This window comes from Haliotis asinina, chromosome 3 (genome assembly GCF_037392515.1).
Source record: "Haliotis asinina isolate JCU_RB_2024 chromosome 3, JCU_Hal_asi_v2, whole genome shotgun sequence".
In the NCBI taxonomy this organism is placed as follows: Eukaryota; Metazoa; Mollusca; class Gastropoda; order Lepetellida; family Haliotidae; genus Haliotis; species Haliotis asinina.
Window position 1 is genome coordinate 17193697 of NC_090282.1, and position 17792 is coordinate 17211488.

At 37.8% G+C, this 17792-nt stretch overlaps 1 protein-coding gene across 3 annotated transcripts in view; it reads left to right on the forward strand.

Annotated features, from left to right (window-relative positions):
- The first annotated feature begins 413 nt into the window (after positions 1–413).
- LOC137277575 (V-type proton ATPase subunit H-like) overlaps positions 414–17792 on the forward strand; it is a 100676-nt gene continuing 83297 nt past the window's right edge. The window contains exons 1-15 of one of the 3 annotated variants that reach the window (XM_067809370.1): positions 414–609; positions 3323–3340; positions 6302–6383; positions 6659–6758; positions 7084–7173; positions 8050–8163; positions 9149–9253; positions 9454–9551; positions 10166–10276; positions 10881–10965; positions 11171–11349; positions 11455–11580; positions 12461–12562; positions 13055–13168; positions 13735–15941. In XM_067809370.1, the coding sequence (XP_067665471.1) occupies positions 552–609; positions 3323–3340; positions 6302–6383; positions 6659–6758; positions 7084–7173; positions 8050–8163; positions 9149–9253; positions 9454–9551; positions 10166–10276; positions 10881–10965; positions 11171–11349; positions 11455–11580; positions 12461–12562; positions 13055–13168; positions 13735–13804 (1452 nt within the window). In that variant the 5' untranslated portion in view covers positions 414–551 and the 3' untranslated portion in view covers positions 13805–15941. Of the gene's footprint in view, positions 610–3322; positions 3341–6301; positions 6384–6658; positions 6759–7083; positions 7174–8049; positions 8164–9148; positions 9254–9453; positions 9552–10165; positions 10277–10880; positions 10966–11170; positions 11350–11454; positions 11581–12460; positions 12563–13054; positions 13169–13734; positions 15942–17792 lie in introns of those variants that run through there. The other 2 variants (XM_067809371.1, XM_067809372.1) reach the window with 2 other exon arrangements.

Below are 17792 nucleotides of genomic sequence, written 5' to 3' on the forward strand. Positions count from 1 at the left end.
TACAGAAGGCTATAAGGTAAATATCTGACATTCGTATAATATACACAGGCATCTGTGTTCAGTGTATTCAAGAATACAAAGCAAGCAAATCTTTTAAAATAAAAACAACTTTAAGGACCCAATGCACTTACTATACACTTTATCCCTTAGTATTCATTGAAACGATCTCGTTGAAACGTATAATCTCGTGAGAAATCGCGAAAATGCCTGATACATTTCCCTAAGAAATATTATTTATAAGTAGAATTGTTATTGCATGTTACTACTAAAAGCGTTGAATCAACGTCTTCTCTTATATGTTATTTTGTAGAACTGAACAATTTATAAAATTCATTTATTGTAGCTCAAGGTTGTTGTTGGAAAGATATTTTTCATTTGCCTGTAATCTACTTTATAATGCAAGCCATAAGGGTAGATGTTGCACTCGTTTCCCGTGTCACATGATCACATTAGCAGATGATAACCTTGATGTTTTCAAAGTGATCTTCATTTTAAGTACCAGATAATTTCCTATTTGCTGCGACGGGTGTTTTGTATAGCCACCCAAAATAATGGCTGGCATTGAGAACTTTGGCAATGTTATTTCAAATATAGAGGATCTGGAGAAAGGTAAATGAAAATGTCATCTTGTCAAAAATATGTAATGTTGAAGAAAATTAGAAACAGGTAACAGGATATCAGGAGCTCGTTATAAGCAACACGTAACGTGTTGATGTCATGCAGCTGTGCACTCTCATATTCACAATCATCGTGATTATAGGGTCTGTGGATGTGATGCCGTGATGCCATATGTGAAATCTGAAATAATCTCTCTCTCTCTCTCTCTCTCTCTCTCTCTCTCTCTCTCTCTCTCTCTCTCTCTCTCTCTCTCTCTCTCTCTCTCTCTCTCTCTCTCTCTCTCTCTCTCTCTCTCTCTCTCTCTCTCACACACACACACACACGTAGACTGTAAGCTATTTACATGGTTTTTCAGACACAAATGGAACATACATAGTTTTCTCACAAATGAACAACTAAAATATGTCATTCAGATATGAATCTTAAATAAGATATCATCATGAAATGAGTATTTATTATATCTATGTGATGTAACATTCCTCATTGATTTTGAAGGAAGTAGCTGAAGACTAGAACATCTGGCATGTAGTATGGGGGACAATATGATAGCTTCTTGTGACTTTGGACTGTTTGCTGAGCTTATTCCCAACAATGACCAGCTGTCCATTTAGAAGGTTTTTCACCTGAAATCTCACTGGTACCATACACAGGTACCATAATAAGAACAGCTTCATTAACCCAGTTCTGTTTGTTCAAGGGAAACTACCAACATCACCTAAGACTCTATGGTGTATACACATTGCCACCTCTAGTACACTGGTATGAAATAATAATTCATATGGAAATTCATTATTAATTGTAACTTATGGCATATTTGGGATTACACTTTCTTAGTAAAGTACTTTGTTTTCTAGCTTTGTTTGCTGGCAATTAGGTGCCTGACTCAGAGGATGTGGGTTTGAATCCCAGATGGGACTCAATGAAAAATGGCATTAGAGTAAATTGTGGCACATATAACAATTGAAACCTGTGGTAATTACAGCTAGTTATACATATTGTGTTTATTATGCTAATTCTAAACCTGCCCATGGTTAGGCAGGGTTAGGATAACTTCTGATTTCAGATTCGATTTGAAATTGTATTCTGTTTCATTTCTGTTACATTGATTAGTATTATTGTCAATCATCACACCTGGTTTACTTCTTCTATAACTTGCAAAGGCTAAATACTTGAATGATCCTGTTGCAATGATCTGGATTACAGTTGCGATACAGTCTTAGTGAAACTAACCCCCAAAGCATCCTTATTGCTCTCTAATGTTTGAAAGATATAGTGAGCTTTTGAAGTAGGTTTAAAATGAATATGAAATCATTATAATTGTCTAAAACTATAGCACTCTGTTATAGGCAGTTGTCTGAGGAAGGGTAAGTGGGGATAAACCAGAATAGTTAGGATGTTGTGTCTTTGTTGCACCAATATATTTTGTCTCATGGAAACCTTTATCATGGTTTTGACTAGAAAACCAAAAGACCAAAGCAAAGCACACATATCTTCTATGCTTTATATGAGAGACAGGCTGGTCCTGATATTAGCATGTTTGAGTCAAGTTGTTCAAACTCTACTTTGCATCAGTTTTGACATTTAACTATGTCCTTTGTTCAATTTTAAGAATTAGGCATGTGTTCCTGTTGATTGTACTTTTTTCTAGTATGAATAATGACAATGTAAATGTGGTTTGTCTTGATACAAACTAAATATTTTCTTCATGTGTGTCAGACCCATGAAGATCCGGGCTAGAAGATCCAACTAAAGTGATTGGATAGTCAAGTTCACTGACTTGGTTGACACATGCTATCGTATCCCAGTTGCTTAGGTGGATGCTTATGCTGTTGATTACTGGATTGTCTGGTCCAGACCCACTTATTAACAGATCACCACCATATAGTCTGAATATTGCTGAGGTGACCTAAAACTAAACACTCTCTATCAGTCATGTGTATCCTTAAGGAAGAAAGAATGTCAGTGGATCTTGATATTAAGTACTCGACATCAGTCTTGTTATGTGGCCCTTAAATTCATTAGCCCATGACCACTTTTTTCTTACATTGTCAAGGACTTGTTGAAATCACTTCACTCCACAACCAACTGATGTCAATCTTCATCTGATCATGTATAGTTGGTTGCACTAGTCATGGTAATTGGTAGATGTAGTTGAAAGCATGGTAACTATTTCATCATGTTTGCCTTGGCAGTCTTAGGATGTATAAGTAGGATGTTTTGAGTTATATTGCGTATGTAACTTACAGTCATTGGTATTACATTGATACATTCCCGCATCTTAATTTCCAGAATGATTGTTAGATATTTTTAAAGCTGTCAGAAGGAAACAACATATCATTGTGACCTTTTTTAAAACTGTTTCAGAAAACATTTTGATGATGTAAATTTCAATATAGCTTAATAGCTGATGTTAGTTAATTTTTGAATGTTCATACAAGATGGTGTCTTGCTTTGCTGTTGGTAGATAAAAGCTAAGGAAATAGTAAATATACTTTTTAATACATTGGGCACTATGAAAGTTATCTCACACTGTGTAGAGTACTATAATTTATGTCATGTTAATCTTAGCGTTTTAACTGAAATGCTAAGATTAATCTCAGCCAAGATCATTAAGAAAACCCAGACCTAGACCCTGTACCTGCATGCAGTTGCATCATTACCAGTAGCTTAGTAATTGTTTGATTTTCTCTTATCTAACTTCCAGGAGCGGGAAAAGGCTTTGGTGAGCATGGCTAAGTGATATGATCTGTTAGTTAATACGTAACATAATTATGTCATATGACAACAGCACTTCTGATCTACTCACCATCAGTCAGTGGTGTAGTATATGGTATCCTGTCTTTATCATGCTCATTGTTAGAGGTGTGGAGAACTGCAGAACAAGGATAAACTAAGTCTCTCTTGCACTTGTAGCTGCACCTTTGTATAAATTAATTATTTATTTATTTAATCAAAATATTCTGAGTTTGCAATCTCTTATCACCTTAATTTTGCATCTTCACTTTGTTTTGAAATGCCAGTACACTTAATTAGTAAATGAAAATGTTATCGGCTGTGGTGCATCAGTGTGTTAATTTTGCTTGTCAATCATTTTATTGACAGTAAGTTAATTGTTTTTCTAATTTCCAATGTCATATAACTGTGTTTATCATAGGCGACAACCGTTAATTGAATCATGTTTTATGGGTGCCCAGTTTGTGATATGCTTATGGGACAAAAAGGAAAGTATTCCTTCATCATCATGTTCATTTTCAATTCCAAAATAGAACAAGTCACAATTCCCTTCACACTTTGAGTGAGTGAGTTAATATTTAATGTCACATCGGCAATATCACACTTTGAGAAAATATGCCTGAGGAACATTTTAGGTGTAAGATGTGTTTGAATGAAGAAGTCTTTTGTAAGTGAAGTACAAATATGAATGACACAAATGCTTGTTTCTGTCTAGTTGTTTTAAATATCCCCATACACCAGTTAAGTGAAGTAAGTATTTTTTCCCTTATACCATATTCTGGATCACCCAGGTTGGCTGAAGTTATTAATGAGCAATTCCACTGAAAATATGTAAGTGTCACTTAACATGTGTGAACATGTATGTAAGTGAAATGTTCAATCTGTAGACTCCCTAACACTGATAAAACTGTATTTGTAAATACATATTTTTGTCCACATAGAACTGGGAGATATAGAATTCACTAGTAATATGCAGGATGTCAGACTTAGCTACTGGACACTTTTGACAGGCCAAAGGAAATAATCATATTCCAAGTGTTTAATCAAGTAGGTAGTAGGTCATATTGATAAATTGAGTTTTAACATGAGTGAAGATATAGCCTTGAAAGTATGTACATAGTGGAAATTTGCTGCAAAGAAAGGATATTTTCATCCAAATTCTACACTTAATCACATTATGGTGGTTACTCCATACCACAAGGGTATTTTGAGGAAGCTGCACTGTATTGTTCTTAGGTTTAGTTCAGTATTTTGTCATGTGTACATGTAGCATGTTTATGTTGTGACACACCTGACAATGCTTGACATATTGTTTGGAGTGGGTGCATAATGGGCTCTGATACATGCACATTGTACTTTTTTTTGAGTAAATGAGCTCTAAGGCATGCACTATGTATTGTGTAGCGAGTGATGCATGTGCAATGTATTGGTGAGTGTATTCTGATCCATGCCTTGTATGGTACTGAGGTCTTCTGCATGTACTATGTATACTGTACTGAGTTTTGATGCATGAACTTTGTATAGTGAAGAGAGCGCTGCATGAACTGTGTAGTACTGAGCATTGATGCATCAAGTATCAATACTGTACAAGCACCTGCTGTACATGCACACAAGCTGGAATCTTCCTATGTATAAATCTACACATTCTAACATTGTCACTTTGAGCTTCATGTTAACTCACACATAAAATATGCTTCCAATGCACAGAACACTGCCTTAACCAAGTCACACATAGCACTTTGAGATACATGCACAGATTTATCAAGTGATTGAGAATTGTATGTTTGTAGGCACCTCAAATGGGGACCTTTCGAAAGTTTTATGTTAACAATTTTTGTTCACCAGGTAAGACTGTGAAATTTCACAATGATGAATTTTATCACAATCCTACAAAAAGCCTTGATAAATCTGAGAATGTTGTTGGTATTTTGAGTTCACTTTAAAGAAAGGCCCCGACCACAGTTTCTCATAAAGCAAGTTTGAGGAACCAGCTGTTGTAGATGTTGTTTGTTTCTACACTGATGACCGTACAGCATTGTCCATGTTTGCCTGACAACGTAGCTGTGTGGCCTAGTGGCAGGCCAGCCTACCTGTCCCAGACTCACTGGTCGTACTTACAGCACACTAGGCTAGCAGTAGTTAGGTAGCAGGATACAATAACTGATTTCCTCCCTTATTCTAGGATTCAATTTTTTTTTTAGTACAAAGAGAAGAACATAGGCAATACTTTATTTTAGAAACTGTTTTCAACCAAAGTTAATCTTATGTTTAAAAATCAGTTGTGTTTTTATAATGTACTATTCCATTTTCGATATTTTTATCTCTCCACACACCAAACTAAATCTTATGGTAGTCAAGTATATATTTGACAACTGGAAAATTTGGAACATGTTTATTTTTCATGAATGCAAATGTGAACAAGTGTTCAGACATACACATGCTATATATATGGGGAAAGTCTCTATGTACATGTATGGTTATAGGAGGAATGGAATCCCCCATTCCCCCATGATCTGTCAGTGTTTTGTGCTTCCTCACAATGAACTGCATCTGTAGATGCTTTCCTTCCTCACTGATAAAGATTTATGCTGAAATGCAGAATCAAATAAAAAGAAATTAAGCTCTGCATACTGTTATTAAGGCATGAGTGTCGTGAACATAATATTATCTGGGCAGGAATATGATATTCTATTTATTACCAAAGTCGTCAAAATTGAGGAAAATATACCCAAATCTACTTGTTGCATGTAGAATACAACATCTCTGGATAAACATGGTGTCATAGCATTGTTCATGATGTCACGTCACCATGATTCCGTGACAGGCCATCATATGAAAAATATGAATCCCAATATTTTAGCCTTCATGGGAAATAAACAAGAGTATGTGCGTGGTTGACTTCTTGTTGCACTGTGGAGTGATGTTGACTGTGAAGCATTGTATGATTCAGGAGCACAAGTCGCAACCAGTCTCCTGCAGGAAAGAGCCAACGATGTGCGAGCCAACAGGGTCAACTGGCAGTCATATCTACAGTGAGTTGATTGTCAACAGACCAGGGTTTTACTAAAGACTTTGAACAACTTTTACCCTAGATTTCACTTGCATTTGGAAACTGGGAGTAGTGTGTGAATATATTGTTCAAAGTCATAAGTATCACTTAAAGAGTCTTGCATGAAACTTTTCATCGTCAACAAATTAGCCAACCATGTTCTTGTTTCATCCTTATGATCCTTGCCTTTGTACATTCAGTACAGTTCTCTTGGTACCATCTAAAACAGCTCCTTATTGTTTTCTTTGTGCCATGAAGAGGCCAGATGATCTCCCCAGAGGTGTATAACTTCATCTCTAAATTTGACATGGCCAACTCTGAGGTCAGAACAGCCATGCTGACGGAAAACCCACAACAGGTAGGTACATCTAGACACAGGCAAACCATCATGTGTCACCCCATTATATTCATTTATGTATCTATATAGGACACCCTGTTGGGTTTCTGCGCTAGCACCAAAGTGATATTTATTGACTATCAGTATGTTTACTCACTAGATGAGACAGTATTAGATCCCAATTTTGGAAAATTTGCTAAGTAACAGACTGTCTTTGGTGAAAATTGTGTATAGGATGTTGGTTACAAAGTCCTGTTATTATGATTCAATGTAAAGAATGTGAGAATTTTATGATGATTTTATCCTTATCATAAAACCCAAATGGATGCTTGATATATTTTGCCAGTTTGCGGTTACGTTCTACAGCCTGATCAACCAGATTGCCAAGGACCAAACACTGCAGTATATTCTCACCATGCTGGATGATGCCCTGCAGGTATAAAAATAGCTGCTGGTTTTACAAATTCTTTATTTGCTATTGAATGAATTTAATTCTCCTTAGGCTTTTGAGATCTTACATAGTATTTGAATCTACAGACTTCTAAATCTGTCTTGTTATATTTCCAACAAAGAGGGGCTGTACTTTTGATAGTGATGCATAAGGTATCTTGATACTGAGACCACAACCTTCAGTGGGACTCCAGAGAAAAGAGGCTCATGATATGCTGATAAAGAAGCATTAGGTTGTCAAGCTCAGTAATGAGTAATGCTGCTTGTACTTTTAGTCACTGGTTTGCCTGGTACAGGCTTTATTGCTTATGGGTCTTTGTCACGTACCTAGAAAATTGCTGCCTGAAGCACTTTATACCATTCATTCACTCACATACTTATTGTGATGTCAGGAGTTCATGAATGAGCTGGGGTTAACAATGGTTTGAGAAGCTTCTAGTTATGTTCTGCCTTGTCAGCGTCATGTGTGAGGGAGACCTAAAGTAATGATGTTTCATAAAAGATCGTGGTATGGATTTTGGCCTGCCAAAGGGAAGTAACTCAACATAGCAAAGCATCACTCTCTAGGTATCTGGGCCGTCTGTGCCTCCTGGTGGAGCGCTGCAGTTTTCATTTGGAAGAGTAGGATGACATCATGTTTCAGAATTACTAGATATTCCCACAAAGCATTTGAAATAAATCAGCTTCATTTATAGTATAAATTATACTAGGTCTTGAACTTTCAGAACAGTTGAGAGTTATATTTGTAGAATTCGCTATTGCCAGCCTTTCATATCAACATACTACCTCCAGGTGTTGTGGATGGTAACTTAAGCATGGACAATGTACTTCATTTTTTTAGCATGTTGTGTTTGTTTTTCAGGAGGAGAAGGCTCGGGTAGACATCTTCAAGGAGTACGCCAAGAAGAAGAAGGAGTCAGTGTGGAACCCCTTCTTCCATCTCCTCGACAGAGAGGACAAATTCATAGTCTACCAGGTACCAGCTCATCCAACTGCTCACAACACTCTCTATATGTCGCACAACATAGATTTACCAACTAAACCACCTTGTAAAATGGGACCCTTCCCACAAGTCCAGTCATAACAGTGTGATTGGTATAAGAACATATTAAAATGTGGAGATAGAGAGAATGCTGTGGAATCTGTAAGCGTTTGTCTTCTTCTGAATGTCAATTCAACAAAGGGGGGAGTTCAGTTCAAAATTCAGTACTTCACCTTCTGATTAGCTCATGATTATGTATCATGGGTGATTTTTTTACCAAGGGAGATAACACTGTAAGTATAACATGGATTATATTAAGGAACAAAGAAGGAAAGCAGTAGTCATCACTGATGATACAATGTTGCTCAGCATTCTGAGGAAATGTAGTGAGTGAATGTTGGATTCATGCTCCCGTTTCCTATTCCCAATCTTACAGCATGTTGCTGACTCAACATGTTTGCATGAAGAGTAAATTGATATCAATCAATGAATAGGTATACCGGACATGTGCATTTGGTTTTTACTCATATGATGTAAAATTCTTAAACTGGTGTTTTCTATGAAATGGAACATTAAGGCATGTTTAGTAAACTGTAATGAAAGCTCTAACCACTGTTAGGCTTATTCACTGAAAATGTCAGTAGGCAAATCCCTGGATGACCCCAGGAGCCATGTTGCTTGGCTGATGTCACAGGGTAAAGTGTCACTCGCTGAGACCTTGATGATTGTGTTGCCCTGCTCAAAACTGATGTTCAGTTTCTCCTTATTCCTGGTTTGTCTGGTCCAGTCTCCACTACTTTGCCAAACATTATGCTTACATGAAAAGTGTATGAGTCCTTCATATGTTCCTCATCGATTTTTCTGTTTGCTCGTCATGCCGAAGACCTGGGTATAATTCCCCACATACATATCTGATATTGCTAAAAGCAGTGGAAAACTATTCTCACTCACTCTTTCATCCATGTTTCTCCTCCTTTAGTCAAGTAGGATTATAGGCAAGATAGCCTGCTGGAGCAAGGAGCCCATGGACAAGAGGAATCTGCAGTTCTACCTCAACTGGATTAAAGATCAACTCAAGTCACCTGTAAGTTGATTGGAAGATACCTTTTTACTCACCATGTACGACAGTGGGATCCTTCCTTCATAATGGGATGAAGATGTAGCTAATTAGTTAAAACTTTCACTCATCACAGTGAAGACAGCAATGTTTTATATGAAAATATAGACCATTAGGACAGTGAAAACTGCAGATAGTGTTGGTGTTTACATGAGATATACTTCCAGAGCAATGAGTACCTCCAGACTGCTGCCAGATGTCTGCAGATGATGCTGAGGATTGACATGTACCGCTGGGCATTCGTGGATGTCGAGGGAATCTCTGCGTAAGTAGACACTAACAATTGTTGGATTTCTATAAGATACCTATTCTCTTCCCACAGTGGTTACTTGTCACATCTTCCTATGTAACCTCTGTTCTAATACGACCCTTTCGTGGTGTGAGTATTCAAGACTCGTGATTGGAGGCAATCAAATTTAGTAGTGCAGTCAGCGACCTTGTTTCAAAAGTGATGGTTCGAAAGATCTCGGTAATTTCTGGATGCATCTTGAAAACTAGAACCTCTTCCTGAGTGTGATACTCAAATGTTTCTTCTAGACAGAATTCAGTCATGTCAGTTTTGTTTCTCCACATTGCTTCCATTTGTCAAGTTGAGTCGATGTAACACGTGTTGTGATTGGACAGGAAAAAAAGAGATAAATCTGCGGCCATTTTTTGACGCTGGTGGATTTTATGAGAACCACGAAATATGGCTGTATTAGAACAGAGATTCGTAGGAAGATATGACAAGTAACCTCTGTGGGAAGAGAATGTAAGATACCTTGACAAACACAAATCAACAAATCTGAACATGGTATTGTGTTGTTTGGAAGAAATAGGATATTGTATTGAAATATATGTTTATGACCTTGACTCATGGATCTTCCATGACTGTTCCAGGATCGTGTCTGTGTTGGCTGGCAGCAAGGTCGGCTTCCAGATTCAGTACCAGCTGACCTTCTGTCTATGGTGCCTGACCTTCAACAGCACGCTAGCTGAACGCATGGCAAGGTACGTCATAGTAGGAATGTTTCAATCTTGAGATTCAGTTCCTCAGGTTTGGCCCAGTCCAGAGATGGGAAGAGAAATTCACTATTACTTTTTTCTGTCAGAGATGTCTGACATGGTGTTTTGTGATAGAATGTGTCATTCCGTGTAGAAAGATCTTTGTGATTGGTTTAGCAATATTAAAGGGTTAACATGGAGGTGAGGACCAGAAATAGGCATGTCACGTGCCACCAATGTTGGAAATGTAACTTTGGCCTGGAGTTGTGACCAGCTAACAATTACCCAACCACCTCTTACCCAACCACCACTTATATACAGTAAAGGATTCATTGCCTAGACTATGGAGTGAGAGACAAGAAAATGCATCCATCCCTTAGGTTTCTTTGAATCATGTTTGGGTGGACTTGTCAGCCTGTCTGAAATAGCTGGCAACTGCTAATTATATTGATTTTGTCTTAACAATTCACCATCCCTCTTTTTTTGAAACTCTATGTGAAAAGTGTTTTTACCATTTTCCTCTCATTTTGCTTTTGTGATGATACCTTGAAATACATTTAGCAGTGTTGTTGGTACTTTCATTTTGTGTGTTTCTTCTGTGATTCTTTAGATACAATATCATCCCAATCTTGGCCGACATCCTTAGTGAGTCTGTCAAGGAGAAAGTCACCAGGATCATCCTAGCCACATTCAGGGTAGGTACAGCTTCTTCTTAGTTGCACTCTAATACTCAAAAGAAGGTAAAGAACTCCCAATGCAATGTTTTCATGTAATCATAGTCACATCTTGTTTGTACTGCAACAAACACAATTGAAATTTGAGTGTTTTTAAACTTTGAGTAGATTACTAGAAAGTTGTTCAAAATGAAGTAAACTCTAACTGTCTCTACTGTGGCTATAGAATCTATTAGAGAAGCCAGAGGACCGTGATATTGTGCAGGACCATGCCCTGTCCATGGTGCAGTGTAAGGTACTGAAACAGCTGGAGCTTTTGGATGGGCGAAAGTTTGATGACCAGGACATTGTCGATGACCTCGCATACCTCAACGAGAAGCTACAGCGCTCAGTGGCTGACCTCAGGTGGGTAGCGTGATAATACTAGGTTAACCTCAATTTTTAGTTTTGTAGTGTGAGTAGAATCTTTAATAATTCATTTCAATAATGTCTGATATTATGTGTTTCCAGCTCATTTGATGAGTATTCTACTGAAGTAAAATCGGGACGCCTTGAGTGGAGCCCCGTCCACAAGTCAGACAGGTTCTGGCGGGAGAATGCCATCAGACTCAATGAGAAGAGTTATGAACTTCTCAAGTAAGTAAGGAAATAGTGTAGCATCCTTCTTTATGTGACATTTCTGTTGTGATAAGGCACAATCTGTGTTCAGGACTTTCAGTCACTACGTTTTTCCCTGTACATGGATGGATCCCTCAGGGTATTTCATTTTAGAACTCATCTAACTTCCAATAAATGACGTGTGATGTCCTGTGTTGACCAAGTCAATGACCTTGACCCCCTGATAAAGTTAGCTGGCTCTTACAACAAGCATAGGTTATTGAAGATCAATTCCAACCCGGATCTTCACAGGATTGTCATAAGAAGTGACTTGTAAGATTGATTTGTGAGGCTCGATGACATGATGGTTGGTGTGTCATCAATCTTTTTCAGTATACTCACAATAACTATCACTGGATACACATACACACATGTACAGAAGGAATTCCCCATCTAAATCAGATGGCAGCACTCATAATTTGTACTTTATTGGTTGTTAATACACAGGTATTTGTGGTGTTCACTTTAAAACCCATGAAGGTCCCAGAGTAGAATAGGCCTTCAGCAACCCATGCTTGCCATAAGAGGCGACTATGCTTGTCGTAAGAGGCGACTAATGGGATCGGGTGGTCAGGCTCACTGACTTGGTTGACACATGTCATCGGTTCCCAAATGCGCAGGTCGATGCTCATGTTGTTGATCACTGGATTGTCTGTGTTGATCACTGGATATGGCAGCGGTCTGTAAGTATTCCCTAAGTGTTATAGCTGAAATATTGCTGAGTGCGGCGTATGACTAAACTCTCTCACTCACTCATTCACTTTAAATGTCTAGGACTCCATATATTTAATACAGTGTCCCCTGGATTAGGAAATATATGAATTATTGTAAATCCATGCTTGACACTGACTCTTTTCAGGATACTTGTACGTCTGCTGGAGACAAGTAAGGACCCTTTAATTCTGTCAGTAGCAGCGCACGATGTCGGCGAGTACGTCCGATATTACCCAAGAGGCAAGAAGTAAGTGGAGAGCTATCAGGTCATGTAGTTACCATCCATTCAGGGATTTACCTTGAGTCCTGTATTTTAGGATCCATGGGACTCATCCTCTTGATTTTCAGGGGTCCTGGACTGCAAAATGGGGGCCCCAGATACTTAAATATTATTATTACGTGACAAAAATAATGTTAAGACGATTCATTTACTGTTATTGTTTTGTGTACCATGATCATCACAGTAATTAAACACATTGCACATCATAACCCATCTAGTAGCAGACTCAGTGATAACTAATTGTTACTTGATCAACTTATCATAAAAAGGTATTTGGGCTCTTTCTGCGTTTTTGTGCACAAATAGAAAGTAAATTAAACAGACAGAAAATGTAGCAGTACTTAACAATAAGGTCTTATTGAAGCATCATTAGCTACAGACACTTGGCATTATTGAATAATAGCTGTCACCAGTACTGTGGAGTTGTGTCAAAAAAGAATTTCTGCATTTCCCCTGCAGTGTGATAGAACAGTTAGGGGCCAAGCACATCGTCATGCAGTACCTCAGCCACGAGGACCCCAACGTCAGATATGAGGCACTCATTGCTGTACAGAAACTTATGGTTCACAACTGGTGAGTTGGAGGAATGTCTATGTCTAAGGCACTGTCCTACCACAGATGTCCTCTATCCTTTTATCAGAATATGGTGTTACAAGGTCTGCAGCAAGTATTCATAACAAGTTTGGTTGTTGACAAGATAATTATTTGAGCATAGTGATCATTGTTTGTGCTGAAAACATTAAGTTACGTTGTCATTCTGTTATTGTACTAGACTGAGTGCATGCAAATGATTTGATGCCATCATTGAATTCCAGCAATATCATGGCAGGGACATGCAAATGGGATTCATGCATGCACCCATATGGTGGATCAAATATGGGGAGTCCGAGTGAAAGAGCAATTACACTAGCCAGTAGGCTAACACACAATTTAGTAGAGTGTTGTCCTATGTTTATTCCTATAAGTTGTTTCTGATACGCTTTGCTGAAGGTAGAGTAACACAGGTCTAAAAGTGTGACTAAACATGCTGTTGTACTTTAGTCTGTGTGGTGATATGTTACTATACTATGATATGTTACTGTACTATAAAGATACTTCCTGTAGAAATACCAACAGAACAATTTCTCTTAATGTTTCAGGGAATACTTGGGCAAACAGTTGGAGGCACCAAAGACAGACACACCTGTAATGTCAGCTGCAAAAGCATAGATGATAACATCGACAACATCATCACAACGTAGCCTGTAGAACAGTCTTAGTATTCACCCGCTGAAGTGAAAGATCAGAACTAGATATTAATCTCAGTTGCAATGAGCTTAGTATTGTACACAGTAGTGTTGGCACATTCTGTTCTATAGTGTGGGTCTGTGTAGATGCAACACAGTAGGACTTACTGATCAGTATGTCTAACCATTGCAGTCCCGAAACCGGAAATATTTGGATTATCAGTACTGGGATATATCTAGGATTTAGAAAAAAGTGCCCAAAGCTACTGTGTACAAATGGTATTTTATTGTCAAGAGATGGAATTAAATGTTTTATCTTAGTGCTATATCAGTCATAACTTTGACATATTTGAGAGTGTATTGACATCCTTCGCAATATTGGGGTTGTACAGCAATGTGCTAAGGAGATATATCTCTCATGATAACCTGGAACTATTAGTCATGCTCTGGTTGCCATGGGGCCTGTTAGACATTGTTTGATGTATGTAACCACTCAGCTGTGGACAGCTGGATCCTGTAGTTCCAGGGAATATCAGTAGACAAATGGTAATACTTGATTAGGTCATTTCAGCTGCAATATGTTTATCCTGAATTTATATTAACCCTTTGTTTCTTTGGTGATTAGTGCTCAGAATGTTTCAAATGTTTTCAGTAGCTTGCCTTGTTAGTGACTTTATCTACTCTTTCAGGGGTAATGGGTCTATTTCTTACAAAGTTTCAGTTATTTGAAAGGATACCAAAAACTGTTAACATTTTTCAAAGTAGGTTTTACGATTTATTGCTGTTCAGATATGGCATATGAAGGATATTTAAGATTGGCCACTTCTGCTAACTCGTGTACTGCTATGTCCCAGTGTACACAAGGCTGTAGACACATGCCAAAGGTAGTGGTGTAGTTTGGTTGGTTGACATGGGGAACTTATTAACATGAATCCCTTGACATGTACATTCCACTCAATGTCATGTTGTGTTGGCTGTGAACTATGTTGGTATATATGTGTGTATATATTGGATCTGATTGTCTAGTCAGCTCTGTCTGCATTCTATATATGTGCTTATGTATGAGGTACCTTGTATCTTTGAAAGGTTGGCTTACAAGACATTTGGCATAAGATTCAGGGAGGATGGCCTTATTATCTTCAGTCAGATATCTTTTTCCGTATTATTACAGCTACTAATTAATTATTAACAAAATTGTGATTCACACCATCACGAGTACAATTGTGACACAACAATCAAAGATAATGCATTAGCTATTTTCTTGGATGGAATATTGATATTTGTATGTATTTTTCACCATTTGTCACAAACAGATTTGATGAAATATCCTGTTGTTTTTTTTCCTTTCCACCTATTGTATAACAGTAGTTCCAAAGGTACCATTATCATCTTCCAATGCCAGGTTTATTGTTCTTGTTGCTAGGTCTTGTAAGCTATCTAAGAAGTTGTGAGACTTGAGGTAACTCTCCCACAACACAACAGGTACCACTCTTGTTGAAGCACCTGCTCTGTTTTGTCACATGATGAACATGCTCATCCACCAAGATCTGCCAAGATCAATGTAATGCATAAATATTATTAATATCATATCAGTTTCTGAAACCCAGTGCCTCTCTGTGTGAATATCTGAGGACACCATCATTGGTTCTGTCAGGTGAACTTTCTAATAAGTCAGTCAGAGATGTTACGTAAAAAAATAGAAACTGAATCAATTCTGAAAACTCAGATTTTCCTTCAGATTGTGTTTTCGGAATGTGCTCATGGTTCTCCTGATATTACTTTCTATGGAAATGTCCTCTGATTTTGACACCAAAATGGATTGTATATTGTGAAAGATCTCTTTTTCATGTATTTGACTGACCGTGTCTGTCTTTACTCTTGCATATCAACCCTTCTGCACATCAACATTGTGTTGGGGGACTGTTCCTCATGCTCAAACACATGAGGAAATCATGAAAGCATCTGGCTGGCAGATACATGTAGCACCCATGAACAAAATAACTCAACCAGCTTGTTATGTGTCAGATCCATGTGGAGTTGATATTTGTAATTACTGTCTTTCTCTGTCATATTATCATGAAATGATCAAGCAAATAAACAATGATTTTTACTTACTTCAATTTGTTGCCTCCTGTAAGTTTTGTATAAGCAACTACTAGTGATACCTGGCACTAGATGCTGGTTGGTGTTACATTTCTGCACATACCCAGACTGGATGCTCGGTCGTGTCTGTGGGTTTTCCTGGTTAATTTGATCCTCAGCAATTCTTGCTGGATGCAACATGCATGTGAAGTCCATTTCGGGTGTCCCTCCGCTTGTGCTGTTGCTAGAATATTACTATGAAAGCAGTGTAAAACCAAAATCACTCGTTGCAAGAGGCATCAAGAGATAAATAGGTCAGACTTGTGCCTGGTCAGACTGCATGTCTGATAATTACGACATGGGTTGTTGCTCATGATGTCAGTCACAAGGTAGGATGGTTCAGACTTCTCATTAACATTCTGTTGTCATCAAGATTATGTATCCAATGTATGAGTGAAGAGTGCATCACTTTAAACTGCCCTTCAACATTGACCTGACACATCTTGATATGGCTGGACTTAGCAGGACAATCTCCTGTGACAGTTGAGGACATTCAGTACTGTGGTCAGCAGTACTATTCAACCCTAAACAGTACACTTGGGGTCCATGTGATAGGCATTCTCTCTTTTTAGCTATATGACATATATTTGGTTGATATATCAAGGTTCCGTCACATTTACTTCGAATTGGCAGGAATCCAGGATAATCAGCAAGGAAAGAAATACTTCCTAAATTCGAAGAACATTCAGGAGATAATGTCAAAATAACAATTTCTTCAAGCTTTGTAGGAATGCTGTTGGGATACTGAGAATGCGCTTCGAACACGCCTCGTATTATTCTTACTCCTTCCAAATGTACTAGATCACGAATGCAGCTGGAATGAATCGAAATGCAGCAGGAATACTTAGAATGACATTAGAATAAGCTAACAATACATAAAATGACTGCCCATAATTCCGGTTTGATTGTTGCATGAATAGTACACGAATTTCAGTGGGAAAGTACCTTGAATGCTTTACGAATTTACATTTAGAACCCTCTTAGAATGACCCCCAATTATGGATCGAATGTTAAAAAATCAAAACAGAATGCAGCTCGAATATGTCAGATGTCCTTCAAACGCACATAGAATGTAACACGAATGTTACATGAAATTCATCAAGAATGCTGCCGAAATATTCCAGGAGGGAGTATAGAAACCTGTTGAATCTGGTCTTTTCACCAGTCTCTGGCCAACTTCTATAGTCAAGTCAAAAGGTTGATTGTACAAAAAGGCCTCCGGCCCATATAAAAAAAAATTACAACAGAGTGTGTATATAACATGAAGTTACACACACGTTATTTTCAGCGATTCATTCCTTTTAACTAATGCATGTTTAATATATAGTGAAAGGTTTAATATTTGAGATTCGTTCTTTGCAGTTAACACATATAGGAAAGCTTGCGATGGTGGCATCTTCATCAAATGATCTTTAATATATTTCTTTCGAAGGTCACTATAAAATGGACAGACGAACACAAAGTGAATTTCATTCTCCATTTCTATATTGAATAATTGACAAATTCGTTTCGATTTTGTAATCGAAACATTTCTTCCCTTATTTTCGACAAGATCTAATAACCTAGTCGATATTTAATAAAATGGTTCCTTAAAGTTTCCGTCGTGAGTATTGATAAATAAATTTCTGGTTGGAGTAAAGTCTTGAAAGTTCTGTAATAAGCGTAACGTGAGCTATCCTCTACAGTTGAATGCCATTCCTGGTAAAACATATTTGCAGACCGTTTTCTAAATTCCTTAAGAAACATGTCTACACTTCCATCTGACTGACATAACCATATGAAACCATAACCATGGGAAAATAAACCAACTGACCATTAAATACCCATCT